The 22,187-nt window shown below is 46.2% G+C and overlaps 2 protein-coding genes across 3 annotated transcripts in view; one reads left to right on the top strand and one right to left on the bottom strand.

Annotated features, from left to right (window-relative positions):
* The window catches only part of ITGB2 (integrin subunit beta 2), a 242,965-nt gene that overhangs the window by 159,916 nt on the left and 60,862 nt on the right, over positions 1–22,187 (bottom strand). The gene's annotated exons all lie outside the window — the stretch shown is intronic.
* SLX9 (SLX9 ribosome biogenesis factor) overlaps positions 13,412–22,187 on the top strand; it is a 221,824-nt gene continuing 213,048 nt past the window's right edge. For both annotated transcript variants that reach the window (XM_068245217.1, XM_068245218.1), the window contains exon 1: positions 13,412–13,629. In XM_068245217.1, coding sequence (XP_068101318.1) covers positions 13,468–13,629 — 162 coding nt within the window. In that variant the 5' untranslated portion in view covers positions 13,412–13,467. The remainder of the gene's footprint in view (positions 13,630–22,187) is intronic.

Below are 22,187 nucleotides of genomic sequence, written 5' to 3'. Positions count from 1 at the left end.
CTAATGGTGACTCACATGCTGCTAGCGTGTGCAAAGAAGTTATATTGCTAGAATGTTATAACATCAATTGTCTTTCCCTCAGCTGTCCAGATACTCAGACCCTTACCTGTATGTTTTTTATATACATGTTTTAATGCATATCAATAAATGAAATTATTTTTATATTTTCATAATACTTCCTGACTCATTGAGTTTTGACCTGGGTGCAGATAGGTTCTGCTTCTTTTCCTTGCTAAATTTCAACCCAAGTCACTCTGAGTCATATAGATTTTTCCAATGTATGTTTGTATGGTTGGGAGTGGATTGGTGTTGGATGAATCGTTTATACAATTTCTTATGTTTCAGCTTACCCACTGCCTGCTTTTTGTTCCCCTTAAGCCCCCTCAACACCATTCAATTCCAGATTGGCTTGAATTCGATTAGATTGATTAAATTCAACATGTCCGAACGGAATTCAATCAATCGTATGATCGATTTTGGCTAGTTTTCAATGCAAATTGATCACACTACCGATCAAATCCCGATCAGACATGTCGGATTTAATCAATCTAATCGAATTCGGTCCAATCGATTGTCTGAAATTGAATGATGTAGAGGGGGCTTTAGTGTTGTTTATATTTATTCATTGCAACAATAAAGCCTTTAATACATTGTTATTGTGCCGCATACTTTCTTATTTAATTGTTGGTTGGTGGCTTTGGTGCTCTGTATGGGTTTCTGCTTTTTGAGGATTGGTTATTGCAATATATTGCCCTGAGCAAATAGCTTTTCAACCGTTATCATTATTATTATTATTATTAGTGGTGCTACTCCATTTGTGTATGCATATGTCTCTGTCACGTACCTGGAGATAAGGAGACCGATGTGCTGAGGGCAGCAGCTCCTGCGGCTTATCAACCCGAGGCTCTGAGCTGGGAACAGGTAACTCTGGTTAACACAGGGCAGGAGTGCTCGCAAATCCAGTCGTTGTAGCAAGCAGCAACTGGAGACTCCAGCAGGACGGGTCTGGTACTGCAATGACCCGTACGCCAGAGATGATGTTGCCACGCAGGTCCTGTAGCAAACTGACAGAGAAGCAGATCCTTGAACGGTCCGGGGTCGGTAACAGAGCGGGTGGTCAGACAGGCAGGGTTCGGCAACAGAGCGGGTTATCAGACAGGCAAGGTTCGGCAGCAGAGCGGGTAGTCGTACAGAGCAGGGTTCGGCAACAGAGCGGGTTATCAGACAGGCCAAGGTCAGCATGGAGCAGGATCAGTAATCAGGCAGACAAAATGTCACGTCACGGGAGCAAACTTGCTGCAATACCACAGCACAGAGGTCTGGGCTCTCCAGGCTTAAATAGGCCGTTTGACGCGCATCGCGCAATGCGTTAACGCGCACACACGCACAACAAGAAGGAGATGCATAAAACAGTCGTCTTTGCGTGCGGGCGTGCACAGCAATCATGCCAACGCCTTGCAGCACCAACGCTTTCGCCGCACAACGCAACGCGCGCTGGAGAGCACTGACAGACCACCTTGCAGGGAGGCCCGCCGAGACCCCCCAGAACGACTGCCAGCATCCGTGTTTGCCAGCCGCCTCACCTGGACAGGTAATTGACCGTGAAATTCCCCCCCCCCCCCCCTTACGGGCAGCCTCCGGATGCCTCTTGGGCTTGGTTTATCAGGAAACCTCTGATGGAACCGTCTCACCAAAACAGGTGCATGAACAAAAGAGGCTGGTTCCCAGGTGTTGTCCTCAGCTCCATAGTTCTTCCACTTAATAAGATATTGTAGCCGGCTACCCCTCCATCTGGAATCAAGAATATCCTCAACTTCATATTCTTCTTCTCCATTCACTATATCTGGTAGAAGTGGACCTGCATTCTGTCCAGGAAAAAGGTCCGGAAGTACTGGCTTCAATAAAGAAACATGAAAGACAGGATGAATTCTGAGGTTGCTGGGTAGTTTAAGTTCATAGGCTGATCGTCCAATCCTTCTTTTGATTTCAAAAGGCCCAATAAATTTAGGACCTAGCTTCTTAGATGGACATGTAAGTCTCAAGTTCCTGGTCGATAGATACACTCGATCCCCCACTTCCAAGTTCAGATCTCCCCTCCTGTGACAATCAGCCTTTTTCTTAAAGTCCTCTTGAGCCTGAGTCATCGATTGCTGAAGAAGTCGATTATTCTGAACCAACCACTTGGCCAATTCTTCTGCTGCAGGAACTGGGGATTCTTTTACTATACCAGGTAGGAATGAAGGATTATACCCATAGTTTGGAGATTGCTTGGTGGACGCATGAACTGAATTGTTATAGGCAAATTCCGCGGATGGTAATAATTGAGCCCAATTATCTTGTGAACCTGAAATGAAGCATCTGAGATATTGTTCCAGTGTTTGATTAGTGCGTTCTGTTTGTCCGTTGGATTGTGGATGATATGCGGATGAAAAATGTAACTGGATATTGAGTATTTGACTTAGGGCTTTCCAGAACTGTGAAGTGAACTGAGTTCCCCTGTCTGATACAATGTCATTAGGAACACCATGCAGCCTTACGATCTCCTTGATGAACGTCATAGCAGTAATTCTTGCAGAAGGTAAGCTCATCATGGGAATAAAGTGCGCCATCTTCATCAATAAGTCCACCACTACAAAGATCGTGTTAACCCCATCTGCATTTGGTAATTCTACAATAAAGTCCATAGAAATTGAATGCCATGGTCTAGGAGGAACAGGTAGTGCATTCAACAATTCCCATGGTCTGAGATTCGAGCCCTTGCTCCGGCTACATACTTGACACGACTTGACATATTTTTCACAATCCTTTTGCAAGGCAGGCCACCAGAATGCACGTTGGACTAATTCCTGCGTCTTTGCAACCCCAAAGTTTTCAGTCAACTGATGGTCATGGCACAGTTTGAATACCTCCAACCGATGATTTTCTGGCACAAAAACCTTATCTTTGAAAAGCCACAACCCGTCTTTGGCTACCAACTGTGTTTTCATCTTGTCCGGTGGGTCTGAAGAGTCTTGACGTAGCCGCTCTAATAAATCAGGTTGTATTAAAAAGAAATTCTGCCTGGAAAGAACAGAATCCATCTCTCTTGTCCTCTCTTCTTCTGGGAACATGCGAGACAAAGCGTCCGGCTTAGTGTTCTTTGAGCCAGGACGGTATGTAATATGGAAAGAGAACCTTGAAAAAAAAAGTGCTCATCTGGCTTGTCTTGGGTTAAGTCTTTTTGCTGTCTTAAGATACTCTAAGTTTCTATGATCCGTGTAGATTAGAATGTCCTGAGAAGCCCCTTCCAGTAAATATCACCACTCCTCCAAAGCATATTTAATAGCTAACAATTCCCTGTCTCCCACATCATAATTCCATTCCGCGTCTGACAATTTCTTAGAGAAAAAGGCTATGGGGTAGAGAATTGCTTTTTCACATGATCTCTGTGATAAAACTGCACCCACTGCTGAGTCTGAAGCGTCCACCTCAAGAATGTATGGCACGGCCGGATCAGGATGCTTGAGAATGGATGCAGACGTGAATACTCTTTATTAGCTTCTCAAAGGCGCATTGAGCTTCTGACGTCCATTTAAACGGAATATGTTGCCGGGTCAGACTTGTGATGGGTAAAATAATAGCGGAAAAGTTCTTAATACATTTTCTGTAGAAGTTTGCGAATCCTACAAACCTTTGTACTGCTTTTCTGTTGACAGGTGCTGGCCATTCAAGGATACCCTGAACTTTCTGTGGATCCATGGTAAACCCCTCTGCAGAGATAGTAAGTCCCAGGAACTGAACCGTATGTTGCTCAAATTCACATTTTTCAGCTTTAGCATAAAGGCTGTGAAGTCTTAATCGTTCCAATACTTGACAAACTTGTTTCCTATGTTTTTCCAATGATGCTGAAAAAATCAGGATATCATCCAAATACACTACTAGAAAATGATCAATAAACTCCTTGCGAACGTCATTAATGAAATTCTGAAAGGTAGCTTGGCGTCCCTTAATTTGTGAAATAGTTCCGGCATGAGTGGTAAAGGATATCTGTTTTTGATGGTAATCTTGTTCAATTCCCTGTAGTCGATACAAGGCCTGAGAGTTCCATCCTTCTTTTGAACAAAGAAAATTCCTGCACCAGCAGAGGACTTTGAAGGTCGGATAAAGCCTTTCCTCACGTTTTCTTCAATATATTCCCGTAATACCTCCTGCTCAGGTTCTGACAGAGGAAACATTCGACTAAAAGGAATTGCTGATCCAGGAAGTAAGTCAATAGGACAATCATACGGCCGATGGGGAGGCAATACATCAGCTTTCTTTTTGTCAAAAACATCAAGGAAGGTATGATAATGTTCTGGTATTACTTCCTGTAAAGAGGACGTACAGAGAAGAGTACCCACTGATCTTGGTTGCTCCAGTATACAACTCTTGTCACAGTAGGTGGACGGGAAGGACACAGTGCCAGAAGACCAGTTAATAGCAGGATTATGGGCTTGAAGCCAGGGTAGTCCTAGGATGACAGGATGGAGAGGTGAAGTAAGGAGATCCAGCTTCAGTTGTTCTTTGTGTAATCCTTGGATTGTGGTAGCAAGAGGTAATGTCTCATAAACAACAGGACCAGAACTAACTTCACTACCGTCGGCTAGATGGATTAGGAGGGGATTTTGTTTATACTGCACAGGTATCCGGTGAGTAGTGGCAAAAGTGATGTCCATAAAGCAGCTACATGCAGCTGAATCAATAATGGCTGACACTTCAAGGTTTCCTTCGGGTAACTGAAACGAAATAGGAACAGAGAAATGGTTAGTGGATGGCCGAATGATCTGGAGATTATATACAGGTGGACTCTGCATGATTTGTTTCTTCTCACCAGGGGCGCAGATTGGACAGGCATCTAGGAAGTGACCAGCTGAGCCACAATAGAAACAGAGATTCTCCTGGCGCCGTCTTTGTCTTTCTTCAGGGGAGAGACGAGAACGGATAACCCCAATCTGCATAGACTCGGGCTGATCTTGGTCTGTCACAGGAGCGGGGGAAGTAACAGAAGAAGCAGGTATCCAATTAGGATGTGGGCTGCGTTCGCCGAATCTCTCCAGCTGTCTTTCCCGGAATCGTCTGTCAATCTGGATTGCGGCAGTAATGAGTAACTCCAAAGTAACCGGGGCATCTGCACGAGATAGTTCATCTTTAATGTAGGCTGACAATCCCTTCCGATATTGGTATCTCAGGGCTGAATCGTTCCAGTCGGTGTCAGCCTCCCACCGACGGAACTCCGCAGTGTACTCTTCCACCGTCCGGCGGCCTTGGCGAAGATATCCCAAGGCGATCTCAGCAGTAGCACTACGCTGTGGATCGTCATACAGTACTGCCATGGCTGCAAACAGGGTCTCTGACGTTGCTAAGGATACATGTTCTTGATCCATAGGATTGTGGGCCCAGGCTTGAGGTTCACCCTGTAGTAGGGAGATGATTAATCCCACTTTTACCTCTTCACAATAATAAGTACGAGGTTGCAAGTTGAAGTAGAGCTGACACGAGTGACGGAACGCCCGGAACTTGGTTCGGTCTCCAGAGAACCGATCTGGCATGACTACACGTGGTTCAGGAGGAGGGGTTGGAGCGGGAGGTGCGAGAACAGGACTGGCAACTGGCGGAGGTGTGGTTACTGGAGCTTGGTTCCCGGTTGCAGACAGTGCAGCCACTCTTCCTTCCAGGCGTAGATGGCTAGCCTGTAAGTCTTTTATGGCATCAGTCAGGGCCGCCATCTGTTCGTACAGGGTAGTCAAAACCTTTGCTGCCTCAGCGGTCTCCATGTTATGGCTGTGGTATTCTGTCACGTACCTGGAGATAAGGAGACCGATGTGCTGAGGGCAGCAGCTCCTGCGGCTTATCAACCAAAGGCCCTGAGCTGGGAACAGGTAACTCTGGTTAACACGGGGCAGGAGTGCTCGCAGATCCAGTCGTTGTAGCAAGCAGGCACTGGAGACTCCCGCAGGACGGGTCTGGTACTGCAATGACCCGTATGCCAGAGATGATGTTGCCACGCAGGTCCTGTAGCAAACTGACAGAGAAGCAGATCCTTGAACGGTCCGGGGTCGGTAACAGAGCGGGTAGTCAGACAGGCAGGGTTCGGCAACAGAGCGGGTTATCAGACAGGCAAGGTTCGGCAGCAGAGCGGGTAGTCGTACAGAGCAGGGTTCGGCAACAGAGCGGGTTATCAGACAGGCAAGGTTCGGCAGCAGAGCGGGTAGTCGTACAGAGCAGGGTTCGGCAACAGAGCGGGTTATCAGACAGGCCAAGGTCAGCATGGAGCAGGATCAGTAATCAGGCAAAATGTCACGTCACGGGAGCAAACTTGCTGCAATACCACAGCACAGAGGTCTGGGCTCTCCAGGCTTAAATAGGCCGTTTGGCGCGCATCGCGCAACAAGCGCACAGCGTAGCGCGTCACGCGCGCTTGTGCAAATGCGAACACGCGCGCGCGCACAACAAGAAGGTGATGCATAAAACAGTCGTCTTTGCGCGCGCGCGCGTGCACAGCAATCATGCCAACGCCTTGCAGCGCCAACGCTTTTGCTGCACAACGCAACACACGCTGGAGAGCACCGACAGACCACCTTGCAGGGAGGCCCGCCGAGACCCCCCAGAACAACTGCCAGCATCCGTGTGTGCCAGCCACCTCACCTGGACAGGTAACTGACCGTGACAGTCTCTATTCCTGAAGCCTCTCTCAATAGCAGTATTTGTTTGATGGGTACTTCTTAAAATATACCTGAGGCGACATGTTGTGACTAGAGATGTCGCGAACATCGTGTTCGCTGTTCCGTTTGTGAACAGCGAACACGAACTTCCGGAAATGTTCGCGAACTGCCATAGACTTCAATTGGCAGGCGAATTTTAAAACCTACAAAGACTGTTTCTGCCCACAAAAGTGATGGAAAACTCGTTTCAAGGGGTCTAACACCTGGACTGTGGCATGCCAGAGGGGGATCCATGCCCAAAACACCACCAAAAATGACAAGGTTGACGCAAAGTCGGATTTTAATCCCTAAAGAGCAGAAATCACATTGTATTCCTACAAATAATGCACTGGAGTGGTACTGTGCGTGCAACTTAATGTAGCAACAATAGCAGTAGTTTGCGCATCTCTGGGTGTCAGTGGGTTGTGCAGTGTCACACACATAGAGATACAATAGTACTATCAGAAAACAGTGAAATAATAATGCACTGGCGTGGTTCTGTGCCTGCAACTTATGAGGCAATAACAATAAGCAGTATTATGCACACAGCTCTGGGTGTGGGCTGTGTAGTGTCACACACAGAGAAATGCAATAGTACTTTCAGAATACAGTGAAATAATAAGGCACTGGAGTGGTACTGAGCTTGCAACTTAATGTAGCAACAGCAGTAGTGTGCACACAGCTCTGGGTGTCAGTGGGCTGTGGAGTGTCACACACACACACACAAAAACACAGGAGACCAATGTACTAGCCCTCAAAAGGGCTGTTTGGGGTGCTTGCACAGCAAGTAAGGAACAAAAACACAGGCCTAGCTAATGTTTTTCTGAAAGAGTTTTATGCTGGGTACACACGTTGCGATTTCCCGTGCGATTCGTGGGATCGATTCGATTGATTCGATTATTTCCAACATGTTCGATCGGGTTTCGATGGATACAGCCGTCGATTTTGCATACTTAATATGCAAAATCGATGGCTGTATCCATAAGAACCCGATCGAACATGTTGGAAATAATCGAATCGATCCCGCAAATCGCACGGGAAATCGCAACGTGTGTACCCAGCATAAGGCATGGAAGTGACCACCTCTTTCTCGTGAGTACTTTTTCGGGAATATAGTAAACATCAATGATAAGCAAACTACAGCCATAAAAGTTCTCCTGGCAGAATACAACTTCTGAGGGCAAGGGTGAGATTGTCATTGTGCCACCATCACTCGAAACAGCCTTGATTGATTTTAACAAAACATGGTATACAGATCCCTTACTACCTGGGAAGATATGTTATGTCCCCCCTGCACACCTGGAGCTACAAACAGCCAATCAGATTTCACCCATTCATGTAAATGGAAAAAGGTAAAAAGTAAAAATTCAGGGAAAGTGGGTGGAGCATAAAACAGCCAATCAAATTTTAGCCTTTCGTTTCAAATGGGATAATGTAAACTGCAGCCATTTTTACACTTTAATTCCCAGGGTTTTCAAACTTGGCACAGTTGGTCAGTGGGTGATGGGGATAAATATTCAGATAAGCGAGTGGAGCCTACAACAGCCAATCAAAATTCACCAATTGATTTTCAAAGGGAACATTTAAACTGCTGCCATTCTTACAGTGTTAATGGCAGAGGCCTCAAACCTGCTACAAATTCAGAAAAGGGGCGGCCGTTCATGGGTTTGGGTATGTCCGAGGTGGGCCCAACGTTTCGTTGCCCTAGCAACTCCTCAGGGGAGTTGCTAGGAGTTGCTAGGGCAACGAAACGTTGGGCGGAGCCACGGAGTGACGTCACAGCGCACGACGCTCGCTGGACGCGGCGGGATTGTCTGTGTGCAGCAGGCTCGGTATCTTTTAGAGCACTAGCCAGTAAGCTATTGCGGAGAGGGACGCTAAATGACAGAGGCGTGCGCCTTGTCACCAGCTTAGTGCATCTCATCTCTGCATACCCCTGTACCTGGAATCAGGTAGCTTGTAAAACAAGGGGCTGGCTGTGTGTTTTTTCATTTTTGATGAAGTTTTCTGACCCAATGAGTGGTTATACACCACTGATCTGTTTTTAAATTTTTTAAAAATAAACTGGTACGCTTTTAGGCGATGTGGAATCCGCTTTTTGCTTACACAGACTGGGAATAGCCAAGAGAGGACTGCCAGAGAGGCTGCGGGGTGGCCAATACCCCGAATGCGAGCATTGGCCTTGGAGGCCTAGAAGTCTGGTGAGTCTCTCCCCGAAGGGGGGGCTTTTTCATTATATGACATATTTGCTGTGTCTAAGAAGGAACAGGCAGAGAAGAGCGCTTAACCATTTTTACTGAAGAGCATAATGCACGTTATAATGAGTGTAAATGGAGACTCGACATAGACTTTAATTCAAAGCCTGCATGCAGCGAGTTAGAATAATGGGTAGTTACGTATTATCCCGTCTGGAAAGTTTGACAGGTTTTTGTTAAAGTTCTGTTTATTTTCCCATGAAGATTTGACCATTTTTGGAAAGCTGAAAGTCCTTTTGCATCAGGTCCTGAGTCGGTATGATGCTCAGTTCCCAAGTAATGGGTTTTTGAAGTAGGGGTGTCCCCTGAACTTGGCTGCAGAAAGTGCAATTACAGAAGTACGGGATGTATATGATGATAAGCAGCACACCTGGTAGGTGTGCTGCGTAGCAATCCCCGCATTCTCAGATCCACAGGTTCTAATAATCTAGTCATACCCAGAGTCCATTTGTAAACTTTTGGTCCCAGAGCCTTCTGTCATGCTGCCCCTACGTTTTGGAACTCCTTACCTCAACAGATCAGGACAGCTCCATCCCTGGACGTGTTTAAGGCTGCTTACACACCAAGACGTTACAGGCGCACGTTAGTGCGCCTGTAACACTCCCCCAACGCACAGCAATGTAACACAAGTGGGCTGTTCACACAGCCCACGTTGCGTTACATGTAACGCTGCACGTTCTGCACAAAGTGCAGCATGCTATGGCGTTGGAGCGGCTATAGCCGCGTTAGACTGTTTGCACATGCGCAGTGGGGGGCAGAGAGGAGGCGGGGAGAGCCAGCTACAGTAGCCACGCACATGGCTACTTAATATTCACTGCACTGGCGGGCGCTGATTGGCCGGCGGGACCACGTGATGCGGAGTGTCTCGCTCCGCATCACGTGGTCCCGCTGGCCAATCAGCGCCACTCTGGGAGACATTATAGGAATCGAGCCGCCTAACGCGGCTCACTCTACCGTCAGCTCTTGCAGCACCATACATTGTGTTAGGTGCACGTTATGCGACCTTAACGTGGCACCTAATGCAACGTCTTGGTGTGCAAGAAGCCTTAATCCAGACTGAAAACCCACCTGTTCAGTTTGGCATTTGCAGAAATATAACTTTTGTTGTGTGAATACTTCATCCTACTAATTACTGAATCTGAGAGAGCCTAAGCGCTTTGAGTCCTATGGGAGAAAAGCGCTATAGAAATGTTATTGTATTGTAGGTCTTCTTCTTCCTTCGTACCATAAATGTCTGTCTTTAATGGCCCATACTCACGGCCTACAATTGTAGGCGCGTGCGTGTTGCGGCGACAGGTCGCCCGTGAGTATGCGCCGTTGCACGGGCGCGCACCCCAAACTGTCGCCCGTCGCTGATGTCGCCAGGCGATTGAACTGCTCAATCGCCTGGCGACAGTCGCCGCCGCAACTCCGCCGCAACTGTCGCTAGTCCGCGTGAGTACGCGGACTAGCGACAGCAACCTCCATTGAAGTATACGGAGGTTTCAGCGGGGGGAGGAGGAAAGTCGGCGACAGCTTCCGTCGTGCTCACGTGTGCTGGCGACAGGCCCTAGAAGTTGCCCGTGAGTATGGGCCCTTAAGACTTATGTCAAGTGCCCTGGGTCTCTCATTACAGATGAAGGAGCAGCACAGCTATGCACCCTCGTCTCCTCTCTGTCTCAGTGGCATGGTCAGGATACTCAATTCCACTGTGCTCTCTGCAGCAAAGTGCAGGGGACACCCGTCCCCCAAACCCCAGGTGTTATCAGTTACAATGCAGTGCTGTGATCGGACCCATAGAATTGTATGGGAAGTAAGTTGACATGCAGAAATATTCTGTAATGCAACTGGGCACACTGTGAACTAGCTCATAAAGCAGCAGGACAGCCAGGCAATCTGTATTATTTAAAAGGAATAAATATGGTAACCTCCATATTCCTCTTACGTCAGGAGTCCAATTACCAGTGTGATTTTTAGTGAAGTATCCTATTTTCAATCATTCAGATTGAAAGACTAGTATACCAGTATGTCTACCAATACTACACAATTTACTTAATTTAATATTTCAAAATACTTTGGTCATTTCTTCTGTCTTTCCTTTGTGTTAAGATAGATAACCAAGACAATCATTAGATACTAAACACAAAATAAATCATTTCTTGGCATGCACTTTATTGACTTGAAAACATGGTCCAGAACAGCTCATGGTTGTTATCTGTCACAATACAAGGGGCACATGCACATGCACTTTATGATGATGATGTTGTACCTTTCAATTTAAAGCTGTTGCAACTTATTGTCTTCTTTGTTCCCATAGTTTGCTGGATGATTTATGGTAGAATTGCTATTGGAATATTTATGGACTGTGAATTTCCAAAGAGTTCTGATGTAATGTCCAATTCTGCTGCCTTACATTAGTGAGCTGCGCCCCATCACATGAATGCTCAGCATGATCTACGGAGAATGATCGGAAATAATCGGTTGGGACCACTAATGGACAAAAATCTTGTAACCAATCCGATCAGATTGACGGGATTATTAATCTGGTAGGATTGGTTACGAGGTTTTTTTTCCATTAGTGGTCCCAAACTATCATTTCCAATCGTTCATATGAAGAATCATTTATAAACGATCATTCAGCAAATTGTATTGTGGCAACCTTAATACTAATGGATACCTGTAGCTACATATGACGGACAAGGGAAGTAAGGGAGAAGTGATAGCTGGGCCAGCCAGGACACTTTAAGGCCTGGTGCACACCAAAACCCGCTAGCAGATCCGCAAAATGCTAGCAGATTTTGAAACGCTTTTTCTTATTTTTCTGTAGCGTTTCACCTAGCATTTTGCGGTTTTGGGAAGCGTTTTTGGTGTAGTAGATTTCATATATTGTTACAGTAAAGCTGTTACTGAACAGCTTCTGTAACAAAAACACCTGCAAAACCGCTTGCAAAAACGGTTTGCGTTCTTCCTATACTTTACATTGGAGGCAGAAACGCCTCCGCAATCCAAAAAATGCCTCACCCCGGTAGTATGCGTTTCTGCAGAACGCCTCCCGCTCTGGTGTGATCGACCTCATTGATATACATTGACCAAGCGTATCCGCAGCCGCAAGCGGCTGCAAAAACACCAAAAAAGCCGCTCGGTGTGCACCAGCCCTTAATGCGGTTCAACGGGGGTTTGTAGGTTCATGGAGGACAAAGTCTAGGGTGCCATGACATTGGTGCCTATGGGCTCCTGTGATGTAAATCCAGGCCTGCCTTTGCCTAACACTAATCTTCCTTCTCCTCCTCCTACCAAACACTAACCTCCCTCTCTCCTCTACCTAACACTAACCTCCCCTCTGCCGAACACTAACCTCTCCTGTGCCTAACGCTAATCTGCCCTCTCCTCTCCTGTGCCAAACACTAACCTCCTCTCCTCCTGTGCCAAACATTAACCTCCCCTCCGCCTAACACTAAACTCTCCTGTGCCTAAGACTAATCTACCCTCTTATCTCGTGCCAAACACTACACTCCCTTTCTCCTCTGCCTAACACTAACCTCCCCGTTGCCTAACACTAACCTCTCTTTTGGCTAACACTAATCTGCGCTCTCCTCTCCTGTGCCAAACACTAGCCTCCCTCTTTCCTCTGCCTAACACTAACCTCCCCTCCACCTGACACTAACCTGTTATTTGCCTAACACTAACCTCCCTCTCTCCTCTGCCTGCAGCTGTGGCATTTTCAACTTCCCAGCAGTGTTGCGTGTGCACATGACACTGCTGGAAAGCGGAGATTTCTGCAGGCGTGGTTTCTACCTGAAGAACATGGCGGAGGCCATACAGGCGGGAGGCCAGAGGAGCAGCACCCCATAGGTAAGTATTGCCGATCAATCCAACTCCCTCCTCCCCCTCACAATGACACATTCCATTAAAGGGGACCTAAACTCAGAACTTCCCCTCTGCTCTAAAACATAAGCAACAGCATACTAACCTTTAAAGTAAACCATTTGTTACAGCTGATAAAAATTCCTGCAATAAATCTGCAGTGTTTCTACTTCCTGCTTTCATGGAGCAGACATATTGTTAACATTACCAATTATCTCTCTGCCCAGCATTCAGAAAACACAGCTGAGGGATCAAATTACAACTTGTGCTTAGATGAGGGGGAATTAGGCTAAACTCTCTAAATACATTTTGAATACATATTTATGTTTTCCTTCTGTCCTGTGCAAGAGTTCACGTCCACTGTAGCTCCAGTTCAGGTGCTTGTCATATCTACATGAATGAAGTTTGCCTTAACTATCTGTCTGTGTTCTGGCAGATAGTATTGTTGCACCAAATTATAATAACCAGCAAATAACTTGTATGTTTCTCCAGAAGAAGTTCAAGTTAAATCTGCCTTCCAGAAGTCAGAGGGAATCTTTCTTTAAAGCAGCTAACTGGAACTGGAATGACAAATTCTCAGACCCGGGGGAAGATTTTCTGAACCGGACGTTGTCATGGAGACGCGGTCCTTGCTTCCGAGAAGGTGAAATATGGTGGGGAAAATAAAGCGTGCTCGGCAGAAGCTGCACCATGCAGCCGTGCGGGTCCCCCCTGAGGAGGAGGAGGAGAAGAAGAAGGTGTTGGAGTACAAGGCTGCTGCGGAGGCGGAGCCGCGCAAGTCTCTGGAGTTCGGGAGACCGGAGGGGGGAAAGGTCAGTAGTATCCATCACGAGCCAGAGGCTAGGTAAAGGCACAACAGGCTGGCTGGGAGTGCAGTGCTGGTATTCTCACCACGTGCTTTTCACTGGATACAACTGCTGTCTCCAGCCATACGTCTATCTGGAAAGCAAAACTTTAATAAATGGGCATTGTCTAAACCAGGGGTCTCAAACTCAATTTACCTGGGGGCCGCAGGAGGCAAAGTCAGGATGAGGCTGGGCTGCATAAGGAATTTCACAATCGCGGCACATCGCCGCCTCTGCCTGCCCCTCTCACTCTTCCTTCACAGAGAGGGGCGGGGAGAGGCGGCGATCCGTGAGGCGATTGACATCAGGAGGGGCAGAGCTGAAGCTGAAAGCTCTGCCCCTTCCAGGAAATGCCGGCGGATTGCCCCCCGGGCGATTTGGGGGCTCTGCAGCCTTCGTTTAGCGGCGGGGATGCAGCGGATTACTTGGCAGCACTGAAGCGAACTATAAGGAAGCTTTTGCCAGCGAGGGCCACAAAATATTGTATCGTGGGCCGCGAGTTTGATACCCCTGGTCTAAACACTGACGTCTGAAGTGATTAAATGTGATTTCTTTGGGTGACTAAAATGTGGCTTTCCCCTAAGGCTGGTTAGCAGGGCCGGGCCAAGGCATAGGCTGGAGAGGCTCCAGCCTCAGGGCGCAGTGTAGGAGGGGGCACACAATTCATTCAGCTGTCATTCCTAATTGTGTTTGAAGCAGAAAGAAATAAGAAAAGGAGATACATGTAAGTGACTGCAAGCCAGATAACTAGAGATTAAGGTGTTGGGGGCCCTGGGGTGCCTCTTAGTCTAATAGGAATCAGTGTGTGACAGCTGGGGTGGAGGGATGGAGGGGAGCACTTTGGTGTCTCAGCCTTGGGTGCTGGAGGACTTTGTCCCGGCTCTGCTGGTTAGGATAACATAGGGCTGGGTAACCCACCATAGGACAATTGCACAGCACCATTTCGTGTTAAGCGGAACTGTAGATAGGTTTAAAGCAAGCTGTTTCACTTACCTGGGGCATCTGCAAGCCCCAAAACAACAATTCCCCTCTATTGATGGGACAAATTTAATAAAACGTAACTTTTATTACTTTAATATATTTAAAAACAACCAAAGGCTGATGTTACCATCATATAAACTCTCTATTATAAATCACGAACTGAAGGGTACATTATAAGTATTGTTTGTTTACAGACCCCAGAGTTCGTTGAATTAGCAGTATTTACACAATTCCCCCCACCTTTCTATCACCCAACATGTTATAGGGCCCTTTTCCACCTGCAGTCGCTAGCGTTCACGCTGAACGCTAGCGATTGCTGAATCGCAAAACCGGCGATTCCCCGACGTTTTGCGGCCGCGATTTTGCTATGCTATGCACTGCATAGCAAAATCGCGGCAAATATCGCTCCGCCGCGCGTTCGCGTTCGGGTAAAAAACAAATCGCAGTAGTGGAAATGACCTACCGCGATTCCTATGTTAAAAAGCAAACCGTAGCGATTGTAAAATCGCTAGCGGTTTGCGACTTTGCGATTCAGCGAGCGCAAACGCGCTGGTGGAAAAGGGCCCTCACTTCACTAAGGAAGCTTTTTCAAGGGATTAAACATAACGTGCATACAGTGCCTAAGTGCTAGGGTGCAAATTACAATATATCATTAAAATACAGAGATCTATAGAGCGTGTCCGCTCATGATAGCAGCCAAAAGATGACTGGCTCAGTGTTGGCTCTTTTATACTCATTTCTGGTCATGTGGCCTGGGGGCGTGGTTTGTCCATCCCACTCACTCCCCTTAGCAGTATCTGATTGGTCAGTCACATCCCAAACGGTTAAACAGCCAATCATAGAAAAGGCATATACAGCCCCATGTATATTATAAATCCGTGAATATTAGTCAGGGAGTCCTGGTAAAACTTTTACATGTTATTCGTATTACATCCTACCTTTCACTGAAATCCGCGCTGACACAGATTAGTTCTAAAGGAAGAAAACAACTTCTGTAAGAAACGCCGATATTCCGCGCATCCGATTGGCTATTGACATGTGCGCATCAGCGCTCGTCCGTCATCCAATCGGATGTATCTGTTCTGCTTAAGGATCCGCCTAGTATCACCCCATTGGCTCTGGTAAACACCAGCCCTATCCGGAGTCGGCTCATTCCTCTCCAAAATGATTCATTGTTTAGAACGGTTCATGTATCGTTTCAAGAGGTAATTCAAGCGACTCATCCTCTGAGTCAGAGCGTGATGCAAACAAGGCAGAGTGTGTGATTTGACTCATTTAAGAATCATTTACACCGTAATGCATAGGAAAAGAACCATATTCATCGTTTTTTGACTTCACAGACAGCACGAATGATTTGAAAGCTTATTACAGAATTCTCACATAGAAACATTTGACCCTATGTTTTTATTCTACATCTGTTTGGCTCACATCTGCAAGCCCCCAGCAGCCGTCCTGTCCCGCGCCCATCCTCCACGAGCCTCCGTTCTCCCGCCGCCAGCTGCTTTCGGTTTCTCCGCTGGGCCACTGCGCCTGCGCGGCGCTGGCCACGCGTAGCCTTTCTTCATGTTCCAGTCTGCAATAGCGCTATTGCAGATGGGAACGCTTAGAAAGGCTACGCTTGGCAGGGCTGCACTGGCCTCGACTTAAAAGTCGAGGAACGGAGCGCCGGCTGGAGAATGGAGGTTCGTGGAGGACCGGTGCAGGACCGGACGGCTGCTGGGGGCTTGCAGAAGTCCAAGGTAAATGAAACCGTTCGTTTTAATTCTATCTACAGTTCTGCTTTAAGGACCCCTTTCCTCTAGCAAGCTGTCACCTGATTGTGCAAGCTGCGTTTTCCACTGCCCGCTGTTGCGCCGTATAGCCGTTGGGAATGGAGAATGATCACGTTAAGAACGTGTAAGCTGGCGATTGGGTTGGGGGAAAAACAGCATGCACTATTTGGAAATGAGCACAGTGATTAAAATCGCATTGCTCTAGTGATCTGCAAAACGTCTGCGATCTGCTTTTTGAAAAGGATCGCAGCTAGTGGAAAAGGGCTGTAAATCACTGTCTGCAGGGTGATTTGCATAGCTCCACTCCCAATTAGTGTAGTGATCCCTGCCCCCAGAGGAAGTACATCGCTAAAATTTGAATGATTGGTGCACCCGCTACCTTAGATTATTGTGGTGTCACTGACTCCAGTGCGGTACTGCTTGGCAACACACTGCAGAGTCTGCCTTACTTCCGTTGTATCGTGTCGCACTGCAGGTAGTGTGGGTGCAGTGGGGGAAAGTACCGCAATGTGCCACAGTAGTGTAAAAGGGGCCTAAAGTCAGTTCTTCTTTTGTACAGTTGTGTTCAAAATTGTTCAACCTGCTACAATGCTGTAAAGGGTTTTAGGGAATTTAGTGTACATTTCTAATTGTATTCAGAATGAAATCTTACAAGGACTTTTTAAAGAACCAAATGCAACCAAAATGACCAATTGTTTTTGTAATACAGTATTAAATGCTTTTTTTGTGATTTCTTCATTGACACAATTATTCAACCCCTTAAAGACTACCACTCTTAAGAACAGAGGTTCTTTCTAGTGTTTTCGTTCAGGTATTTAAAACACCGGTGGATGTTAACGAGCAGCAATCAAGCATAATAAGCACCAATTAGGCAGATTTAAAATGACTGTGATACTCAGCTCCTAGACATTTACTGGTGTGTTTACAAACATGGTGAAGTCAAGAGAATGGTCCAGGAAGACAAGAGAAGATGTGATTTATCTTCACAGGAAGGGCAATGGCTATAAGAAGATTGCAAAGATGTCAAACATACCAAGAGAGACCATAGGAAGCATCATTCGCAAATTCAAGGCAAAGGGCACTGTTGAAACGCTACCTGGTTGTGGCAGAAAGAAGATGCTGACTTCGACTGCTGTGCGCTACCTGAAGCGCAAAGTGGAGAAAAGTTCCCGTGTGACTCCTGAGAAACTGAAAAAAGATTTGTGAGATGCAGGTACTGAAGTTTCAGCTCAGACAATAAGGCGCACACTGCGTAATGAAGGCCTCCATGCCAGAACTCCCAGGCGCACCACCTTGCTGTCTCCAAAGAACAAGAAGAGTCGACTGCAGTATGCCAAAAGTCATGTGGACAAACCACAAAAGTTTTGGGATAGTGTTCTGTGGACTGATGAAACAAAATTAGAACTGTTTGGGCCCATGGATCAACGCTATGTTTGGAGGAGGAAGAACAAGGCCTATGAAGAAAAGAACACCTTGCCTACTGTGAAGCATGCTTTTGGGCTGTTTTGCCTCTGCAGGTACAGGGAAGCTTCAGCGTGTGCAAGGTACCATGAATTCTCTTCAGTACAAGGAGATATTGGATGAAAATGTGATGCAGTCCGTCACAAACCTGAGACTTGGGAGACGTTGGACCTTCCAACAGGACAATTATCCCAAGCATACCTCCAAGTCCACTAGAGCATGGTTGCAGATTAAAGGCTGGAACATTTTGGAGTGGCCATCGCAGTCACCAGACTTAAATCCGATTGAGAACCTCTGGTGGGACTTAAAGAAAGCAGTAGCAGCGCGCAACCCTAAGAATCTGACTGAACTGGAGGCTTTTGCCCATGAAGAATGGGCTAAGATACCCGTAGATCACTGCAAGACACTTGTGTCAAGTTATGCTTCACATTTTAAAAGCTGTTATAACTGGAAAAGGATGTTGTACTAAGAATGAATGTCACTTTGTTGAATAAAACTGATAATGATGTGAGCACAGAAAAGACATTTGTGGTTATTTCATTATAAATGCTGTGTTCTATTTGTCTGATTTACAAGTGCCTCTGATTTAATTGTAAACAAGATGACTGAAATGATCAAAATCAATGTCAAACTGGCCAAAACACTCAATTTCAGTGGGGGTTGAATAATTTTGAACACACTTGTATGTACTAATGTTTCCTGCTCTGGCCAGTCTCTTTCTTTCTTAAGGCTCATACACACATCAGACTATAGTCTTTGGAAAATGAAAGATCACAGACCAATCTTACCACCCTTCATGTAGTATGAGAGCCATACTCTACACAGTCTTTTCTATGGAGCTGGACTCCACATCAGAAAAAAATCTTTGCAAGATGCTGCACACACAGATGATGTACAGACACAAAAGATCAGTATCTGCAAAAGATCTGTTCCTGCCAAAAATCCATTCCTGCAAATTGCAATGATAGTCTATGAGATCTGCAGATCATCATACACACATGATTTAACTGACATTCATCTGCAGATCAAGCAATCATCTGCAGATCTGAAAATCTATCCTGGTGGATCTGATCTGCAGATGAATGTCAGTTAAATCATGTGTGTATGATGATTTGCAGATCTCATAGACTATCATTGCAATTTGCAGGAATGGATTTTTGGCAGGAACAGATCTTTTGCAGATACTGATCTTTTGTGTCTGTACAGCATCTGTGTGTGCAGCATCTTGCAAAGATTTTTTTCTGATGTGGAGTTCAGCTCCATAGAAAAGACTGTGTAGAGTATGGCTCTCATACTACATGAAGGGTGGTAAGATTGGTCTGTGATGTTTCATTTTCAAAAGACTATGGTCTGATGTGTGTATGGGGCCTTAGGAGTTTCCGGTTATTGAGACAAGGCTTGTTTATATTACTAGTCTACTATAGGTTTTCCCTCCCTCTTTCTCATCAAGTTACTCGCAAGGGGGAGCAAGAAAGAGGGTGTCTGCTGGTGCTGCAGTAGGTTCAAAGGATGAGCTGCCAGAGCTGGGTGGCAATCTTGGAGCATGATTATGCTGGAGTTATACAGTGGGATGCAAAAGTTTGGGAAACTTTGTTAATCGTCATGATTTTCTTGTATAAATCGTTGGTTGTTACAATAAAAAATCTCAGTTAAATATATCATATAGGAGACACGCAGTGATATTTGAGAAGTGAAATGGAGTTTATTGGATTTATAGAAAGGTGTGCAATAATTGTTTAAACAAAATTAGGCTTTTGCATACATTTGGGCACTGTTGTCATTTTATTGTTTCCAAAACCTTTAGAACTAATTATTAGAACTGAAATTGGCTTGGTAAGCTCAGTGACCCCTGTCAGGAATATAGCAGCTAGTTATGATAAGGATAATACAGGAACATATTTTTCTGTCTACTGGGTACTACCTCAGATATGTATGTGAGTTAAGAGGCCATTCGGGAAGTAGGCTTGTGAAGGTATTGTCACCTGGCTCAAGTAAGCTGTTAAGGTGATTGTCCATATGTCAATGACAACTACATTTGCATCTGAACGTGAACAATTGTGAATAGGAGCAGGAACTGCTAATTTGCTAACTTGTTTCTGGCTTATTATGCCAAGAGCAGTCAAGTCCCCACCTTTGATCTGCTGTGAAATACTGTCTCAGATGTGTCACCTAGACTGGCGGCAGACCACACCAGCCTGAGCCAGGAATTTACATATAACAGCCTGCTGAAATGTTGAAAGCCTTGCTCAAGTTGTCACCTGGAGATGGGAAATCTGTAAAGATCAAAAGTGGACAGGAAAAACCTGGGAAGTTCGCATATCACAGAAAGGATATGACAAACTGAACAATCAGGGAATTAAATTATGTGTTACGGTTAATGCCACTACTAAGATGACTGATTATTGGTGATTTGCTGAATCACCAAAAATACAGACGCTATACTCGATTATGTGTGATCCGCAGAATCACCAATAATACCAGTATAGCAAGAACGAGAGCAGAGTGTAAGTGTGTGTCTGGTGCCACCGTAACTCTAATGGTTAGAGAAATACGGTTCTAATGGTCACCTGTGGAGCAGGTAATTCAGACCTTACTGCAGTCTAAGAGATACAAATAACACGGCTCTAATGGTCACCTGAGGAGCAGGAGATTCAGACCTTACTGCAGTCTAAGAGATACACATAACATGCTCTAATGGTTGCCTGAGAGAGTGTAAGTGTTAAGGTGTGAACAGTAATACTTTGGGGACCGCCCCTGGAAGACAGGAGCAAGAGCAGATAGGAATACTGCTCAGCAACAAGTTCCTTCCGTAGTCGGGACTCTCCACGGGGATGAGTCAGACAGGGAGAGGGAAGGACAGAACATGAGTGACACCAATGGGGAAAGTGTCACTGACAGATCTGCGAACTATCTCCTAACAGGAGAGATAGTTCTCGAGGTCAGACAAGCCAGGTCGTAAACACACGGACAGATAAAGTACAGAGACAGGAGGCAGATGCAGAATCCAGAGACTAGCCGAGTTTTGGCAACGGAGTATCAGAATGACAAAGGTACAAACTCAGAGATCAGAGGAATAGTCAGGCAGGCAGAAGGTCATAACAAATAATACAGTTCAATTCCTAACGCTAAGGTGTGAGCTCCGTGATCATCAACACCTTTGGAAACTATGCTAGAACACAGATACAATTCAATAGTACTTTAAGCTATCAACAGAATCTGGCTAAGTGTGGATCCCCGGCTCCGGCCGGTTCTAGCACACTTTGGGATCTGACTATGGTCTGAGTGCTGACACACAAGCGTTCACGACGACAGACAAAGACAGAGTAACAACTCCAGGTTTAAATACTGACATCAGATTTAAGCAGCCCCGCTCGAGGGGCTGAACCAACCTGCAAAGAAGATTGACAGGTGGAAGTCAGCTGACCACAAAGTCAGCTGATCTGTCTCCTCTGCCCATAAAGGTCCTTTAGCTCCATGTAAAGCTCCTTTTGCTCCATGTGCAGGCGTGTGGACCCAAGCTGCTGCAACAGAGATCCCTGTCCCAGCTGAGTCGGGAAGCGACACCCGGGATGGCCTGGCCAGAGAGGTGACAGGTGTGAAAGCAGCTGCGCTTTCGTGATCAAGGGTAAGACGATCTTGAGATCGTCAGAGCTGCGGTTTTGCTGCGGTTTTCTCTGCCGCTGGTACATTACTCTGCTCCCTCCTCGGTGTGTAAACAAAACAGAAACTTTCCCCTGTAGGCACTGGAGAGGAGGACCATGCCCCCTTCCCTCTCAGGATGAGTCAGGCTGGTGAATGGGGAAGACGGGGGAAGGAAGGCTGGTCCCGCCCCTACACCCGGAAGATGAAAAGATTCGGAGACGCGGTGCTGCCCAGGGAGCCATTAACACAGTAATTAACTAAAACTTCTGTCTGCTCTCTACCTGGCGGGGGACAGTCTGCGACAATTACTATTACTGCCTGTCCCATGTGTGCTTCTGATTGGGGAATGATAGTGACCGACACTGAAAATGTCACCTCGCTGCTGCTTGCTGGACAGCTTCTACTAATCACCCAACCACTGGCTATTTCACACAACTATTACACTCATCATCTCCCCTGAGCACTGATAGGTTCCATGGGGAGTCACTGCTGTCATGTCACACAGTACTGAGCAGTGTATAGATAGGAAGGCAGCTAGATCTATTATGTAGAGGTAGGGGTATAAATCATATACATATATCTACATATATCTAGCTGCCTTCTTATCTATACACTGCTCAGTACTGTGTGGCATGACAGCAGTGACTCCCTTGTAACCTATCAGTGCTC

Source organism: Hyperolius riggenbachi, chromosome 7 (assembly GCF_040937935.1).
Source record: "Hyperolius riggenbachi isolate aHypRig1 chromosome 7, aHypRig1.pri, whole genome shotgun sequence".
Classification (NCBI taxonomy): Eukaryota; Metazoa; Chordata; class Amphibia; order Anura; family Hyperoliidae; genus Hyperolius; species Hyperolius riggenbachi.
The sequence above is the reverse complement of the archived record's forward strand: the minus strand, read 5'-3'. Positions and strand labels throughout refer to the sequence as shown.